We start from the raw sequence: 18,586 nt of genomic DNA on the forward strand, positions 1-18,586 counted from the left end.
AGTTTAAAAATCATTCTCACAAACTTCAATTTTTTAGTTTTTGAATGCTTACAATGACCTTGCTTTTATTGCTATATTTAAACCGTGGAATTTTATTTTCATGTATGGAATGTATCTAACACAAGTAAATTCACCTCAAATATCATAAAGCTGACTTTGGAACTACAGTACACATGCAGCGATGTGCAAAGATATAGAAAAAAAGGTCCAGGATGTCAATCAATATTTTCCTTGCCCTTTTAGTCAGTTGTTTTCAACTCTGGGAGGATTTGAAGTTTCATTGGCGTACCCTGAGTTTAGACGACAATAAAACTGGCAAACATTGGTTTTAATTACCATGCATGAAAACTGAACATTCCATATGAGGAAACTCATTTTTGAGTTAGAAGCCATGTAAATTGAGCATCGGAAACCTCTACTGTGCAAAAGTTTTTTTTTCACTTTGACTAGTTCTTGATACCCACAACATCTCTGCTGATTAAAGGTATACAGTCACCTGTAATCTAAATATGCCCATATATGGTCAAAGGGGCGTTCCTTGGTATTCAAAATGCCCATGTGAGGGCGCTGTTTTAAAAAGCGGCCACCCGCTTAAAATCTGTGATTGGTCAGATTTTCTCTTTCCATGGTTACTGTGGCAAAATTGGAACAGGTGACTGTATACCTTTAATGATCCTGTTTTATGTTACTGTCATAAAAACAATCACCAATTACACTGCCCTACAAAGGACACATGACCTAGCAGCATGTCGGCCATCCAGGATTTGTCACCAAAACAAAATTACAGCCTCGGCTCTATCCTCAGACTATCCTGTTTTAATACTTAACAACAAATTTTCAAAGACTGTTTTTTTACAGAATGATATTTTTGAGCTTATTTAAGACAAATCCAAATTGCTTGGACCTGGCAATGCGTCAGAGCAGCAGGCAATTCACGCAGCTAGATAAAAAATTTGTTTTCTGTCCTTTTTGTGGCTGCATGTAAAGCTGACTGTGGACTGACTTCAAAGACTCCTAAGGCAGTTGATGGCATTGTTTTCTCTGTCAGCCCTTATGCATTAGCAAGAAAGTTATTGTACTGAATATGACGTCCATCACAGTTTTCTACACTTACAGTTCATTCTCCCTCACACTGAAAAACAATCATACATATGCATTCTATGAATGTTAATGCTCACAAAAATACCAATAAAGCATTTCAAAAGCACTTGTTTACCACAGCTTTCATTAGCAACTCTTGCATTACTCTGTTGCTTACAAAAAAGTTAAAAGTTGTTAGTATTAAGGGTGGAGAGTTAGTACTTTTTCACTTATTCTCAAAAGTACCCTGGTTGAAATATCCCGTTATATCTCTGTACACAAGTGAGGTGGTATGTACTGAACTCAAAGTGTATAAGGGTTATTCCATTAAGACAAGAGAGGTGTGACAGATTTAAAGAAGTCAAAATTTTTTATCATTTGATAATTTGTATTTCTTTATTTAAACTTATTTATTTATAAACTTAATTGTATGCAGTCATTTTGTAATAGAAGCAAGCAGAGAAAGTGCACACAAAAACTAACACTGAATTTACGTTTCTTGCTAGTAAATAGGCTGAGAAACCCCTGCAAGATAGTGGACCGTTGCCTCTGAGAATTGTCATTTTTTTTCCGCCTTGTGGGGCTACCATCCAGGGAGCTATTAGGACTACTGCATGCACTGGTGGTGTCAGGATCTGAGGTAGTATCGGAGGGGCTGTCAGTGAAAAACTGAGAGAAACCAACATGGACTGGTACACGATCACCTGAAGGGGGTAGAGACAAAAAGGATTACAACAAAGACAAAATTACAAACAATCCTTCGTGGAACATAAACAGAACAGGTTGTGAACGTAACGTAATAATTCTTTGCTAAATAACAACACAAAGGGTCATAGAGACTAAATAACAATTGCTTATTAAAAGCAAACAAAATTTGCATGCCAACACATATTATGAAATGAAATGCGCTGCCGAGCACATGCCTTCACGTTACAACACCTAGTTTCATCCTTTCAATCACCTGCCATACTGGTACCTGCTAGTGATGTCATATACATTTATTAAGGTAGAATGCACCTTGGCAACAGATGTTCGGACTCTAAATTTTCATAATTCTTTCTGATCTACCACTTTTGGGAGCTCATTTTAATGCTCTTGAAGTATGAAAAATTTTCTCCATCTTATTCTTTTAAGAAATCAAAATTTTATTTTTCCCCATGGACTTAACACAGGGATGGCAGCCATTTTGAATTTCAAATATTGGTCAATGTTAGGTAATTTGTTTCTCTAGTATCAAAATTTGCACATTGACCCCTGATCTTTATACTTAATATGGTAAGAGAATGGTTGAAAGTTTCATAGAGGACATTTTGAGCAAAAGTTTAAGTCTTTTCACTTTTGAGGCACATACTATATGGTACATTAAACTTAGAGGCAATGCACACACTATAAAAGATCTAACAAACCATGACAGGGAAAATAGCTGTTTGCTCTTTATACTTTCTTGTTATTTTTGTTCAATAAATATTGTACATTTATTTATTCTTCTCCAAAAAGTATTCAGAAATCAAGGTCACTCTGCCCCACTGGTTAGGAAACTTGTACTGTTCAAAGGTGTCACTGAGGGACTATATGCTGGATGCATGCCCAAAATCTTTCATGTCTTGGTATACATTCTAGATGGTGTGGTAGAGTAACTGGGACAGAAATACATGGTACTAGCATTGCCAACACTGTGAATTGTGTAAAATATAAAAATCTCATTGTTGACAAATAAATTCTACTCTGGACTGGAGTACAGATGTCAGCGATAACATTGGATCTAACACGCATACAGTTTGTGTTGACAATTTGAATAGCGTTGATCGCGATTTCGGGTTTGTTTCTAAATATAGCTGCACGCGTGTGACTTTCGGACAACACTGCCTAAAATTCGGACAAATTTTGTTGTTACATGAACGGCTGTTGTTGCAGCTTGTAGTCTGAGCCATAAAATACCATGAACTAGTGTGACTTTTAGTAACCATTGTAACGCTAGCAGGTTTTATTTTCATCTTTTATGTGGAAAATGCAGACAAATATTTATTTATTTACATGCAATTCTGAAGCCACTCCACAAAGAGAATCACAAATGCCAGAGTATACAAAACAAAATCAATACTGCCATCAGTGTTGGTGCACTGTCCCATTTTGGAGGTGGAGGAATGAACAAGAATACACAAATCCCTTCCTAATAGATTTTGCCCATTGGAATGCAATCAATCAGCAACTGACTGGGTAGAGAAACTATCCTTCTCACTTATTCTGTCACTGCAAGTTTGCAAATATCCATATATGGGGACAATATACATCCACAAGTGGTTTGTGCAAATTTGCATATATCCATATATGGGGACATACGATAAATCCACATGTGGTTTGTGCAAATTTGCATATATCCATATATGGTCACATGTATCCACATGTGGTTCCATGCAAATTTTTGTACATCCATACATGGTATTATTACCCACTATGGTTATGGTCACCTCCATCTGAAATACTGCAGCCCAAGATGTGACGCTCCAGGCGTTCAGGCACAGAATTTCTAGCGTTTGGGTGAAATCAAAAGGACTTCACATAATTGTTGGTGTTACCCTGGTATATATCCAGTCAGTATTATTTGTATGATAAATATGCGTGGCAGTTTTGGTACTGGAGAAACAAATTACTCAAGATTTACCGGTATTTGAAATTCAAAATGGCTGCCATCACCATGTTTACTCTATGGAAAAAATAAAATTTTTGATTTTCAAAAACTAACACGGTGAAAGTTTTTCTTACTCACAGGGCTTCAAAATGAGTCCCCACAAGTAATAGATCAGAAAAGAATTGGAAAAGTTTGACAGTCAAAATATCTGTCCCCGAGGCGCATTCTTACTTAAAATTACAAACTACCATGTATACAAAGAGAAGTAGGGAAGGGACTGGAAACAAGAAAACCAATGGTGGAACAAACAGAATCAACAAGCGGAAACATTAAATTCAATATGAAATGATTTTCACTTGAGGAGCAATGCATTACAGAAATGTTACTGTATCTTTTAGATTTTTACATGTGGAAATCTTTGGCCTATTTCTTTGTATTACCAGTTTGTCTTTCAGCAGCGGAAACAATAAAATTTATGAAAGACAGTCTGTTCTTCTTATGCCATATCTTCCCATGAAAACAGGCAGAGCCCTTTTTAAAGCTTTGAGGAAGCATTGCAGAGGCATATGTGAAAAATTATTAGCCATTGGCTGAAGATGACTTCTGCGATGAGACGGCAGATTTGTACTGTTAATGTAGATGTACATTCGAAATTTGTATGTGTTAAACTTAAAGGGAGGAGGAACGTCCTGTCTGTGGCTATGCATATGGGACCCATACAACATGTTTGTTGCTATGCACAACATATCCAAACATCCCTTGGACAGCTACGGTACAAAACTGGAGAACTATGAACATGCACTAACCCCTTTGAGTGCTGGAATTTTTCCCATCGAAATTTTACTGCCACATTTTAATTGCCAATTTTTATGAATTTTTCTGAAATATTTTGACAATTTTGGACCAAATGGACATCATATTTTATTGGCTACAGTTTGTTATCAAAATTTTGACGAAAATCTGAAAAAAAATTGACTGGAGTATATTTTCTAAAGATGACCGAATTTTACTTGGTGCTCAAAGGGTTAATGCTGAATTTGCTTTACATTTGCTCATTATTCATCGCAAAATTTCTTGTTTATCAACAAGAAGGTCATGCAGCCCTAGATGGGATGACCATTTCCCTTTTAAACTGCTAACAATGAACAAGTTGACATGAAGATGTAGCTTTGTAACTGTAACTTAATAAAAAGTTGTGGTTTAATAGGGCTGATTGCAAATGACATCATTTTTCTCTCATTAATATGCATAAATATATGTTCGCATTTTGCGCATAAATGATGAAAACAAAACTTGCTAGTGTTACAATGTTACAAAGTCACATTAATTTGTATGAATTTATGGCTCATACCGGTACTACAAGCTGCAACAACAGCTGCGCACACAACAAAAAATTTTGTCTGAATTTTAGGCAGCATTGTCAAATGTCGTGTGCGTGCAGGTATATTTAGCGAGAGACAAACCTGAAATCACGATCAACGCTATTGTGGGAAACAAATTAACAACACCTTAATGATACTGTTTGACAGCTGATGAACACTCCAAATCATTTCTTTTCTCTTGGTATTTGCATCCCTGTTTCCTGTACATGTATATGGACACACCTTCCCCAAAGGAAACATTGGGGCTGAACCACTGTCTGACCGTGAAAGGGTTATATTAGGGAAGTCCCTCTTTCAAATTGTTTTGTTGCAAATGTAAGGCCATGCTATTTATGACTGCTTGAGAAACTGTCAATAGGAATTGTGGAAGTGATTGAAAAATTCAGTGAGAAAACAAAAATAATATACTCTGACTTAGTTGCTTGACTGGAAAAAATCTCATCTGAGGTATACCTCAGAACCCTCATTTAGCTGAAGTTCACAGTTTTTAATTTACACAGCCAAACATTTATTTTTATAAAAAGAATTCTCTGTATAAAAAAAGCCATGAAAATCTCGGCATGCTTGAAACACAACAGGGAAAATCACAAAAATATATGTACAAACTTGAGAAAGTGTGAGTCTCTGGACTCTCTGTTAAGCATTTATACAAGCAAATTGGTGCAATGCTAGATTTCCTCTGAGGAGACCACAAGACAGCTCCTAAATTTCTATGAGAATAACGACAGTAGAATGTGAAATATTCCAGTATTTACCACACAGGAAACAGTCTCATCAACCAGGGGCCCAAGAAAGACATCGCTACCTCACATTATCTGCTGAGATTGTCAGATTTCTTAAACATCCACTTCAGATACGATACAGATAAATGTTTACAGATGGTATTTTTTCCTCCATTGTGCCTCATTGCTTGTATTTATGTCAAGAACATACCACGGTAATATTGAACGCAACGGGATTGGACCAGAGTGTGGGCAGGAGTGGTTTGATACAAATGAGGTACTGTGTAATTTAAAAACGCAAATTTTTCGTGGTACGCATTTCAGGGTAACCTTACAGTAAAACCCTTTAAAAATCACAAGACAATATTTGGGTCACCATGACATTTTTAAGTTGATCTTTCCACTGATGGAAAAAAAAGGCCCTGTTGATTTTGCTGTCTTCTCTTACACAGAGTGTATGTATCTATGATTGTATCTTCTTGCATTAAAGATGCTGCGCAAAGCACGATTTGACAACAAATGCATATGTATGCATAAGCAGTGAGTTAGATGCAAGCTAAATGTGTGTCCTTCATTTTTCACTCATGTCAACTTGTCAGATAACCACAATTAACCTACTTTCATCATGAGTCATGATTCTAATCAGAGACACCAATGTAACAGCACACACATACACTAAAGTCTTATAGAATTAACGATGGAATTAAGGACTGTCAGTACAGTTTATATACACACACAATGTAATACACGTCTTCTTTTAATTATAGATGGTTACATTGACTGGAACCAGAAAAGTTTTTCGGGCAAGAGTAGAGATTAGTGGACACGCATAGAAATTTGTATCAATCACCAGTAATCTAGGGAGTTGTTTCAAATGGAAAGCATTCACAAACTTAGAGGGTTTGGAAGGGAAGCCTCTAGCTATGTATTCTATCCCAAATCCTAGCCTTAATGACTCCCTAGGCTACTAGTGATTAAAGTGAAATGCTGTCTTTATCCACTACTCTTCTTTCTTGCCCACATAAATTTCACATTAATGACCAGTTACCTAGGGAGTTATTAGGGCTGGAGACAGCATATGTAGCTACGAGCTCTCCTGCAGCTTTATAGTGAAATGCTGTTTGTGTACATTTTATCGGCAAGAGTGAAAAGTAGTTCGCATGGACAGACACAACATTTCATATTTATGACCAGTTACCTAGGGAGTCCACTACTCTTTACTCTTGCAAATGAAATACTGACGAATCTTCTACTTTTTTAATAATTTAAACGTACATGATGTATTACTTTTATTACAAGTATGCATGGTTTAATGTTTATACATTAATTATTAATATTCAGATAGGCAGAACACTTCTCACCTGCACTCTTCGATACAGATTTGACTGAGTAATTTGTCTTGGGCATGGACACTGTATTTGGTAAGGTTAAAATTTCTCGAAGCGGACCATAGTTACATTCAGGTGAAATGGATCGATAGCAACCAGTGTGCGACTGCAATAGAAAAAAATCACAAAAAAAAAAGATTATCAATTCCGATGGCAATCAAATAAATGGATACTTAGGTAATTCTTGGTCAAGCTGAACTCAAAAACATTAAAAATGTCTTCATGTTTTCCTGGTAGAACAAGCAGTCAAGCTTGGCACTCTTTTGGCTACTAGAACACGAATCAAGATTTTCGTACAAGTCAAAGCTGTAAGGCAAGGTTACACTGACACACATTGTAACTGCTCGCATCAAATCCTCTCGATAATAGACGTGCTCACACTAGTCATAAGCTGACAGAAATAAGTAATAATTCTATGAAATCCTCGTACACATGGTTTCACACATACAGATGATCACACCAACACATTAAACCGATCAGGTCAATCTTTGTTGAAATACCAACCAAGCGATAGATATCCCTCGATCATTTTCAAGCAGGCAATGACCTTCTCACAGGCACTTGTGACAAACAACACCAGTATTACTCTTTGAATTTCCGATGTTTTTGTCTCCACAGCGATACGTCAGCATTTACTCTATATTTTCGAAGGAATACTTCAGCCCTAAATACTCTGCCATTGTGGCACACCTTCTTTTATGATTTAATCACACTTCTAACGATTGTTTTTTGATCTCTTTCCTTCAAACTTTTGGATGGCTGTCCTACACGTACATCATATGACATTAGGGAAGGCTGCATTAACTTGCATGGTACCTGAAACCCGAGTTCTTGCCTGACCAACTCGGGTGACAAACAGAAGACTTTTAATCCCCAAGGTGTGAATGTTCCATTGTTATGTTTATCTTATCCAGCTGGTGCTATTGTAGTGCCATTGTAGGAAAGGCAGGTCTGTGAAATTGATCCTCTAGGGAAGTAGGGTATACCTAAGTTAATGGAGGTTTCCCGTAATGAAGCAAACCAACGACGATGCATTTCATAATCTTATAATCACCATTGCAGCCCTTATATAAAAGTTTTCAAATGTTATCAAGCTATCGTAGTCATTTGTATACAACATTCTATGTCAATTCACACGCAGAAGGAATGAAACACTCACGAAAATAGTCTGTAGATATTCTATTGAACTCTGATATTCTATAGAAATTCTGTATATTTTATGGAAATCTGATGGAAATATGCTTCTATTGAAATTCAATTGAAATTTTCAATACAATTCTGTAGAAAAATTTAAATTTTATAAATTTTAATGTGTATAGAAACTTTAAATTCTATTGAAGTTTGCTGATAATTTTCTGTAGAAAATCTGCAGAAATTAAACATATTTTTTATGGAATTTTTCGATTCCATAGCTTTTGTGGAAATTTTTTTTCTGTTTTTTCCCACAGTTTACACTGTTTCAGACTTAAGTTAATGTTTTTGCATGTTGGCATGAGCTTTGATAAGAACTCAGTGACATATATATAGCTGGTTTCAATATGGAAAAGGTAGTGACATTTACTATGGAGAGTTCTAAGCACATTCTCGTGTACCCTTTAATTCTGAAAAGCTATTTTCATTTACACACATGTGCCAGGAAAATGTATACAGTTTCAATTGTACCTTGCCATTGCTTTTGTACATTTCATGACTGTACACAGACCAACCAGACTCTCTTTGTTAGATCCTAGGTCAAGTGAGCTGACCTGTGCCTTTACTTTGTTATGCAAATAGTTTCTGCCTTTACAATGGGCTGATTACATAATAGTGTAGCCACGCATTATTCATTTGAACTTTAGGCAGTCCACAGTGCACATGGCTCTTATGAAAAGTACTAAAGTTCAACTCCAAATTGCATGGAACATTAGGATCCAAGGTCCATTAGCAAGATTCTAACAGTGTTATGGAGAAGGGAGCTCACTAATATGTCACAACTGTAAGGATCCACATTGCAGCATCAACTGAAATTTACGTGAGTTAAGATACACAACACTTTAATTATGCACTTGGCTGCGGTCAAAACTGCTGGACTGGAGAGGTAGGCCTTGCATTCATATGTGTAGGTTGCCTTATATTTGTAGTCCCTGTATGTTTCATCAAGTTTTGATCGATTGTTAATCATAATTCTTTTAGAAATAAACTACATGTTTATAATTTACTTGCTGACTGATTTTTTGTGAGTTTTGCAGTAATTCATTGCATTGGTATCTATGGCAATATCATAAGGTGGTATTCCTTACTGAATAACAGTTTAACACATATTGTTGTCATACTTTCTAAGAGTTTGAACTCATATAAGACAAACAAACTTCTGTAAAAGAGTGCAGAAATTAAATATAGTTTTACAGAAATTCTACATAAAAATTCTGTAGAATGTGGTAGAAATTCAATATAGTGCTACAGATATACTGTAGAACGTGTATTGAATTTACATAGAAATTCTGTAAATTCTACAGAAAAGATACAGAAATTCTGTTGAATATCTACAGAAAAAGGGGGCCAAAACTCCATTAAACTCCGTTAATTTCGATATAGGTTCAGTAGAATTTCTGTAGAAATTCTATATCACTTAAATTGAATTTTGTCATCAATTTCAATAGAATTTCTACAGACAATTTTCATAAGGGAATACTCTGAAAAAGACTGGCAATACTGTGAAAGTTACTTCTTGAGAGGAGATATTTTGACATTTGACAAATCTTTAAATCCGTTAACTCGATATGTTTTTTCATTCTGTTTTCTCGGAATAATTTAGTCCCCTTTGATAAAAGGAAATGCAGAATTCAAAATCTTTCAGGAAATGTGTGTTTGGTCAATACTCTTCTCTGGGATGGTCTAGAAAACAGACAGACAAATCCCAATAATCAAGTTGAAAACTAAATACTCAAATTTCCCTGAGGGCGCTGTTCTTTCAGCATCAGGTCAGACACAATGCATGTTAAATATCAGTAAATTAATAACAGAAATCATCAATAAATCCTTTTTTACCACTTGATCATTCTCAACTCCCTTACAAGTTTTCATGTTTTGTGAGAAACGTAAATATTTTGAGTATTGGAGGCATATTCTTTCTGAATTAAAAGTAAAATAAATTTTCTCAATGCACACTTCTAGACACACACACACACACACACAGATGTACATTTTTTGAAAATAGTACTGGCACTCTCGGGTACCCACTTATGTTCCTGGGTGTCAAAAATGGAACATAATGGCAACTTTTTTGTTGCAAAGCTTGCTTCCTGACTATTTTAGAAAGAAAAGATAGATTTTGCAAGGCAGCTACAAAAACTGGTAACTGCCACGGAGACAAATTACACCATGAATGCTACCTAGAGAAGACAGTTAAACTTACAGTGACACCACACCATTCACACCTCTTACTGGCAATGCATTCGGTACTGGCAGACGTCTTCTTACACACTAGACATTTTGCATTGGCTGGCAGGTTACCCTCTCTCCAGTGATGGAAAACCACTTGTGATGACTGTCAAGGAAAGAAAAATGAAAGGACAGTGAGACGTTGATGTGGCATCATTCCGTGATCTTCTTCCAGTGTGATTTTGGAACGACAAGAAAGTTGGGAGTCATATAACCATCCCACTTTGTACTATCCTAGTAGGTCATGTTGCTGTTTAGGCCAATAAAAAAATATGTGTTTGGATACCCTATCCTAGAAAAGCCTGCCGATACTAGACATTTTTTCACATTTCAAAACAATTTCGAGTAAATCCTTCAAATTTTACAGTATTTATGGGTCTCATCCTACAAAAAGAAAAAATTCCTCTCACCTTCCTACCCTTATTTTCGGAGGTTTGTTACTGTAAACGCATAATATTTTGTATTTGGCATTACTTCTTTACAAATTGTTGAAGATGACTGCATAATGAGGACTGGACCCACTATAATACAGTTGTTCATCGGAAATTCCAGATAAAATCATTGGCAATACATACTTGAAGATGTTTATGACATGTTATGCTTTGCGGTAGAATTGCATTCGGAAATTTCCCATGAATGTCATCAAGAGTGCTACGACCTTTGTAAAACTTGCAATCAGAGCTATCCTAAAGAATAAATTGTCATAAAACGATTCAGCCAGTCTCTTCAAACAACTGTACATTCTTTGAGGTTTCTAAATATAATGCTCATAGCTTTCACTATATACAGTGGGTTCTATAAAAGTAAACCGCTCTATGTGGTACATTTAAATAGCCTAAGGATATTATTTTATATGAAAATTAGTTCATGAGATTGAATCTGGCGAACAAATGCAGGCAAAATCTGTAATTTGCATTTCTACATATAATATGAAGTTATAGTTGACTGTTAAATCTCTCTAAACTAATAGGGCTGTCCCTGGATTCGTAAAAGTCTATTTCTGTCGATATTCAGAATGTGCAGCGAGATTGAAAGTAGCCTCGAGGGCCAGGCCTGGCTATTTATGGCAGACTTTCATAAAACTCAATCTTCAGCTGTATATGGTATATAGGACACTATCACATCTCTACAATGTGGATCTACAGACTTGCATAACTGAATTACGATGAGGCCGGCCATGGTAGGTAAAATTCTAATTTAACGCTCATGCATACAAACATTCTGAGACAAAATGTGTGCACACAATCTGCATATAAATGCATGCACATAACGTATGTATCAGTACATGCATGCTTAAATACATCCATGTACGTACACAAATTGTAAACCAGCTGAAACTGAACATTCTTTAGATACTTTTGCTAGAAATGATATAGAGAGTCTCACAACGATAAATATTTCTTGTACTGGCCGTTACATCTAAAATGATTTGCAATAACTTTTCTGGCTTTTAAAATATTTGCCTGGAATACATTGCAATGATATCCGAAAAATTTGAGTGACTTTCTGATATTTGACTGTGACAGCTTTGTTCACGATTACTGGTTTGTTACTAAATATGGCTGTGAGCATGCGACATTGGACACTGCTGCATGAAATGCAGACAAATTTTGTCAGTGTTGCTTGCATGGCTATTGTTGCAGCTTGTAGTCTGAGCTGTTAATATGTCTTTTTAGTGTCCATCTGAACATTAGCAGTTGCCTACTAAGTCGTATTTTTATCCATCCTGAATGCATAATTTCCAAAAATGTAATCTAAATATGTGGAAAAATATAATTTGCACATTAATGAGAAAATAGTGACACAATTTGCAAACAGCCCTATTTAAATACCTGTGTTTATACAGACACAGCAATCCTAACATATAGAAGACATGTAGGGGCTCATACATACACAGACACACACAGACACACACAGACACAGACACACAAACACTTACTGTTTCTTTTTTGTTTGGATCATAACAGGCTATTTTTAAACAATCGCTGACAGCAAAGTCCTGACAGGCTGCATGGGCGTAATATTCACAGACTGCAAAGAGAAAAAGAATGGGTTCAATGATAGGTTACCGTAGTGTGGTGCCAACACCTTCATTTCACCATATGCAAATTATATGCAAATGACCGCTTTTACTTTACAACGCAGTTCAGAATCTCTCCTGATTCTGGAACTACACCGTGAAAACCGGACAACAGCCTCAAGATGTACATTAATGAAAGACTTTCCGCAATGAAGACAAATTGCTTGTGTCTCCATGTGACTGGCAGTAATCATTCATAGGAAGTAACCATCTATTGATTGGCTGTCTGTTTCTATGGGTGTGGCTTACCATTTAGATGAATAGTAACAAATTCACAACCAATCAATGAAGAGGCTACTTTTTGTTATAGATTTATATTTGTTAAACGGCAACACTTATGATGTCATCATTTTTTCACAAGAGATTCTTCATCCACTGTCCCGCTATCCTACACATGTTGCAAGCTTCCAGTATTCAGCAGCGTATCACTTTGCTGACATAATATTCTGCATGTCTGCTTCTCACTTAAATACCTACATACACACCTTGGGAAAATATTGCTTTTCTTTAAAGCCTTAGTGACAGATATTTGGACTCTAAGAATTTAACAATTCTTTTCTGATCAACCACTTATGGGAGCTCATTGAAACATGGTGGAATTCATCGTCTTAGTCTTTACAAAATCGAAAATTATATTTTTCTCCATAGTGTTAACACAGAGATGGTGGCCACTTTGAATTTCAAATATCAGTAAATCTTGGATAATTTGTTTCCCTAGTACCAAAGTTTGCATGTCAGTGACCCCTCATTTTGATTTTTGATTTTGAAAGACAATGGTTGAAAGATTCATTGAGGAAAGTTTGAGCAAACGTGTAACTAAGTCATTTGCTTTTAAGGTGCACACTACCGGTACCTCAAACCATACAGGTACAGATATGAGATGTGCACTTTTTTTTTCTGATGGTTTATCAAATCTTAAAAAGACACAAACTCCAAATATGTGAGCAGAAACATGAATAAACACAGTGACTACAGTCAAGATACAATGAACACAGAGGACGTGACATAATACATTTGTTCATTAATTCCAAAACTGAACCAAAATATCACATTACAACTTAAAACAAACAAGGAATGTTGAAGAGAAAAATGACTTAACATTATCAAAAGTAGGTAGAGAAATCGCTGTAATTGATACTGATCCTCTTGAATAATATCCTCTATTCTGGAGAAGTAGGTCAACTTCCAAATAAGGAAGCAATTAATCAAATATTCATGAGACAGCTGATCGCTGCCTAGAGAAGTCATGCTCCTGCTGATGTGCAGCGTGCTCGGATGCTTATAACTAATTGGTCGATCGTCAATTTTCATGGCAACTTAGGGAGTCTATTTGTATTATTCAATTATAATGGCAAGATTCAGCCACCCAATTGGATAACAGCTTCCAAAACGCTGCACATTAGCCCAAGTCATGTATTTGTCGGGCATAGGCACATGAAGGTTGCAATTTTTCTCTAAATCCCTTTTGACTACTCAGTTCTCGTTTCTTGCACAAGCATGGAGGCAATGGTTTCTCTCTAGGTGTGAGTTGGACTTGAAAAGTGCTGCTGACATCACTATTTGCTTCTGTTTAAAAGTACAAGTTTTTTAACAAGAAGCATGCAGGATATTGACTTTCACACTTTCTTTGTGTAGATGCCTTTCCATGAACCTGACAATTAATTAGAGATTCAAACGGGCTAGGTGCTGCATGAATGACCGACACACCTGAAACACTGGTTTTTCAAAAGAGACTAAAATTGGAAGTCAAAAATAGAAGTCACATTCAAGTCTGCTATTAAGAAGAGCTTTCAACACGATCACAGGTCAGCCTATCCAAGGACGTAGTGACATTGTTGAAGGGTTTCAATCATTTCAGTACTTTCTCGCTTTATCTCAATTAATCTTATGCTTGAGAAACTCTAACAAAAGTCTTCAAAATACGCTGTTGGGTATGTTTATCACATTTTGATACCCTGATATTTTTATGATGTGAAACCATTCATTGTATTTTTTCAAATTTACCGCATTCATGACTCTTTTTATGTAGTACGTGTTTTCATCAAAACCGACAGGGAGACAACAATCACGTATGTGATGAAAAAAGTCCTTACACTTCCTTCCTTTGGCATGTATGAAAAGTGTGAATATTAATTTGTTTTTGTGTAGCTTTGGTACAAAGTTTTTACAAAAAATTTTGTCACTTGCCAAACAGGTTTCATACCATTTAAAGGTGTACTGTCACCTGTTCCAATTTTGCCACAGTTACCATGGAAAGAGAAAATCTAATCAATCACAGATTTTAAGCAGGTGGCCGCTTTTTAAAATCAGTGCCCTCCCATGGGCATTTTGAATACCAAGGAATGCCCTTTGACCATATATGGGCACATTTAGATTACAGGTGACTGTATTACCTTTAAGGTATGCGGCGCATGAAGGACAGATATTCACTCTCAAAGTTGTAGTGTTTTGCTGGAAATCTGCTTGCGAGGTTTCATTTTGAAGCTTGTTGAGTAAATTATCTTTTCAGAGTCTCATTTTTTATGAAAATCAAAAATTTGATTTTTCACCTATGGTAATTATAGGCATTTTGATGAATTTTTAAGAGTCAGTAAATTTTAGGTCAACATTTCTCGAGTATCATAATTTTTGTAGTGACTCTAGACTTTTATTCTTGATTTGAAAAGGAAAGGTTGAAAGTTTCTTTAGCCACAGTAAACTAAATTATGTGAGGGTCAGATTATTAAAATTATTCTGTCAAGTCAGAATTTACAAGTATTCCCTACAACATATAATTAATGCTGTATATAACTTGAGTTTAGCATGGCCTCTTCAAGTTAGGGCCCAAGTTAGTTTTGAAGTGCGTATTATCTTAATTTGAAAGAAAAAGTTTGGCAGGCACAAAGACCGTACGACATATAAAGTACCTCCCAAAATTCTCAAAATAACAACAGTCCATCCACCGATAATATCCTGAGGCTGGCAGAGATGTCATTGTCAATGAAATGTCCTACCTTCACATCGGAGAGCTAAACAATCTCCAAGACTACGTCTGCAAACGTTGCAGAATTTCTTCTTAAATCTGTCAGGTTCACCCCATGTGTGTGCTACTGGATCCTGTAAAGGAGATAGAGTAGAATGTACAACGACAGTCAGTGTGGAATGTCAACCGAACAAAACACAAGCTTGAGGAAGTGTGCTCTGTGATGGATTTTTCAGAAAAACAAATCTGTCATACAAACCCTACTGTCAGGTCAGAATTTACAGCACATATTTAATGCTGCAAATAAGTTAAGTGGTTGTGTCATACACGTATAGTTATGAAACTTTTCTTTATAACTGGCAGTCTCCTCTCGAAGAAATATCTCTAAAAGATTTTTGATCACCGTCTTTACAATCAGTACTTTGTTCACATTGCTATAAAATCACAAAGTCTGGCTGTTCAGTGACTAGCACCCAGTATAAAACACTTATAATTCCTGCAGACTTTCTGCCATTGTCTTCCAGTGTGTTGCCTGAAAGTTTCCAGAATCCCTTGACTCATTTGAGAAATCTACAAAACTCCTTTGTGTAACACCTACACAAGTGCATACACTGTGAAATGTTTTCTTTTTTCATTTTTGCAAATACCACTACTTCTGGAGCATGAGTTGGCAAGTAGTATAGAGGGCTCTTTGGCAAGTAGTATAGAGGGCTCTCTCACAAAAATCAAGTTGAACTACCTAGATTACTGATTAAAATCAAGCATAGACATTATCGAGATGGCATGATAACATGAAAAAAGAATGATTAAGCAGCTATACATTTTTCATGAACCAAAAACTTTCACACCAAGAATCATACATGAAAATATTAAATCAAAAAGACAGAAGCAGAATATAAACTTCATCATGTGAATAGCGGACAAAGATCTACATATTGAGAAATTACCCTATGACAGGAGCTACAGAGGCAATTTAAATAAGAGATTCTGGAGTTCTTTAAAAAAAGAATTACTATCTCATGCAATGGGGCCCTCAATCTACCATATATACTATGTTTGCAATTTATTAACATTCCCGTTATACATAATGATTTTTAATATCGAACCAAATGTTCCTGGTAGATAGATTATATACCCTCTGAAAATTGCAGATATATACTTGAAAATTAAGTTTGTCTAAACTGGAAAATCATTTGAGCTTATATTTTTCAAGTCAATTTTGGAAACTGGTACTTTCAAAAACAGTCCTATTTAATGGTGAGTAAAAAAATATCAACACTGATTTGTCAATTGAAAGACAAAATGTTTGATGACATTTGTGAAAAATGTGAACTTCTGACACTTTCACCCCATTCGCCTGTAGATAGATTAACCCACCTATTTGAAAGCAATAGGGATTGCACCACAGTCTGGGGGTGATAGGATTAAGAGAATCTGAATGAGCAGATGGGTAATCTGATACTTTGATATCATAAAAATAATGTAACAGGACACAGCAACTAGAATTAACGATGACGATGGAGGAAAAGATCTCACTTTAAAATCTGTATCAGAGTTACGATGGCGATACCAAATGCATTCCAGTTGCTGCTGGAATAAATTGGTCAAAAGTACAGTGACCTGACCTGTAATACATAAATTTACAGTCACCTAGATTTTATTTTAATTCTCAGCATTACTGTTGGGGAAGTTTGCTAAAACCTTCTATACTGTCTCTACATTTAAAAAAAATAGCGTCAATGACACTGTAGCTCCCATCCTGGACTATTTAGTGTTTGTTCTCTGGTCAGATATTTGAACATGTGTGAAAGGGATAAAGTGCATGAAGTGAAAATACTTAAATGTAATGTACTGGAGACAGTGAAATATGTTTAATGTATTTATTCAGAATATAATGGAAAAAATACAGAATTAGATATATCGAATACTGTGATACAACCATTAACTCAACAAGTCATTTACAATGACATAGTCCCCACTTGTACTAGGAGTATTAGTCTTGATGGGGCAGGAAAATGTGGTCATTAAGAAGTATCACTGGAGTGTATACCATAGGTCTATGTCGTTGTTCCCAATTTGAAACACATGAGGCATGTCTAAGTTATGGTTCTAAATCGGGAAAAAAGATCAGACCTCCAGCAGTATTGGCCAGCCAAGAAATACATATGCGCATTATAAATGAGGTACAAGATGTGACATCTTAAGGTCTAATATCCTATCAAAATTGGAGGGTATAGAACTTGTGGTTACTGAGATATGCATATATATGTATAATCAAAGGTCAAAGGTCATCCAGGTCACATGAAATTTTGATTATATAGCTAATTATATGACAAAAAATCAGATCTCTAGCTCTATTCGCTTGCCCAGAATTAGATGTGTACATAATTAATGAGGTAAAGCGTGTGTTGTCATAAGGTCTCCCATCCTACTAAATACAAAGGACATAGCACTTGTGGTTACTTATTTATTGACATAAACATATATTTTAGGTAAAAGGTCATCGAGGTCACATGACATTTGGTCAAAAAATTTCTCTCCTATAGTTATCCCTGTACACCAAAAATCAGACATCTAGCTCAATGTGGTGTCATAAGGTGTCCAATCATACCAAATATGAAGGGTGTAGCACTTGTATTTACTGAGTTATGGAAAAATATGTATATTAGAGGTCAAAGGTCACCGAGGTCACGTGAAATTTTGTCAAAAAAATTGTTTTGCTAAGTTATCCCTATATACCAAAAATCAGACCTCTAGCTCTATTGGCTCGCTCAAAATTAGATATGCGCATAATTAATGAGGTACAATATGTGGCGTCATAAGGTGTCCCATCATACCATACATGAAGGGTGTAGCACTTGTGGTTACTGAGTTATAGACAAATATGTATATTTGAGGTCAAAGGTCACTGAGGTCACGTGAC

The 18,586-nt window shown here is 35.9% G+C and overlaps 1 protein-coding gene across 12 annotated transcripts in view; it reads right to left on the reverse strand.

The window, feature by feature from the left end:
• LOC139115546 (diacylglycerol kinase theta-like) overlaps positions 1 to 18,586 on the reverse strand; it is a 90,441-nt gene that overhangs the window by 27,411 nt on the left and 44,444 nt on the right. For 8 of the 12 annotated variants that reach the window (XM_070677749.1, XM_070677753.1, XM_070677744.1 and 5 more), the window contains exons 3-7: positions 15,695 to 15,797; positions 12,561 to 12,652; positions 10,596 to 10,727; positions 7,175 to 7,307; positions 1,575 to 1,784 (exon numbers count right to left, since the gene is read on the reverse strand). In XM_070677749.1, the coding sequence (XP_070533850.1) occupies positions 1,575 to 1,784; positions 7,175 to 7,307; positions 10,596 to 10,727; positions 12,561 to 12,652; positions 15,695 to 15,797 (670 nt within the window). The remainder of the gene's footprint in view (positions 1 to 1,574; positions 1,785 to 7,174; positions 7,308 to 10,595; positions 10,728 to 12,560; positions 12,653 to 15,694; positions 15,798 to 18,586) is intronic. The other 4 variants (XM_070677754.1, XM_070677755.1, XM_070677752.1 and 1 more) reach the window with 1 other exon arrangement.

The sequence above is a fragment of the Ptychodera flava genome, chromosome 17 (assembly GCF_041260155.1).
Source record: "Ptychodera flava strain L36383 chromosome 17, AS_Pfla_20210202, whole genome shotgun sequence".
In the NCBI taxonomy this organism is placed as follows: Eukaryota; Metazoa; Hemichordata; class Enteropneusta; family Ptychoderidae; genus Ptychodera; species Ptychodera flava.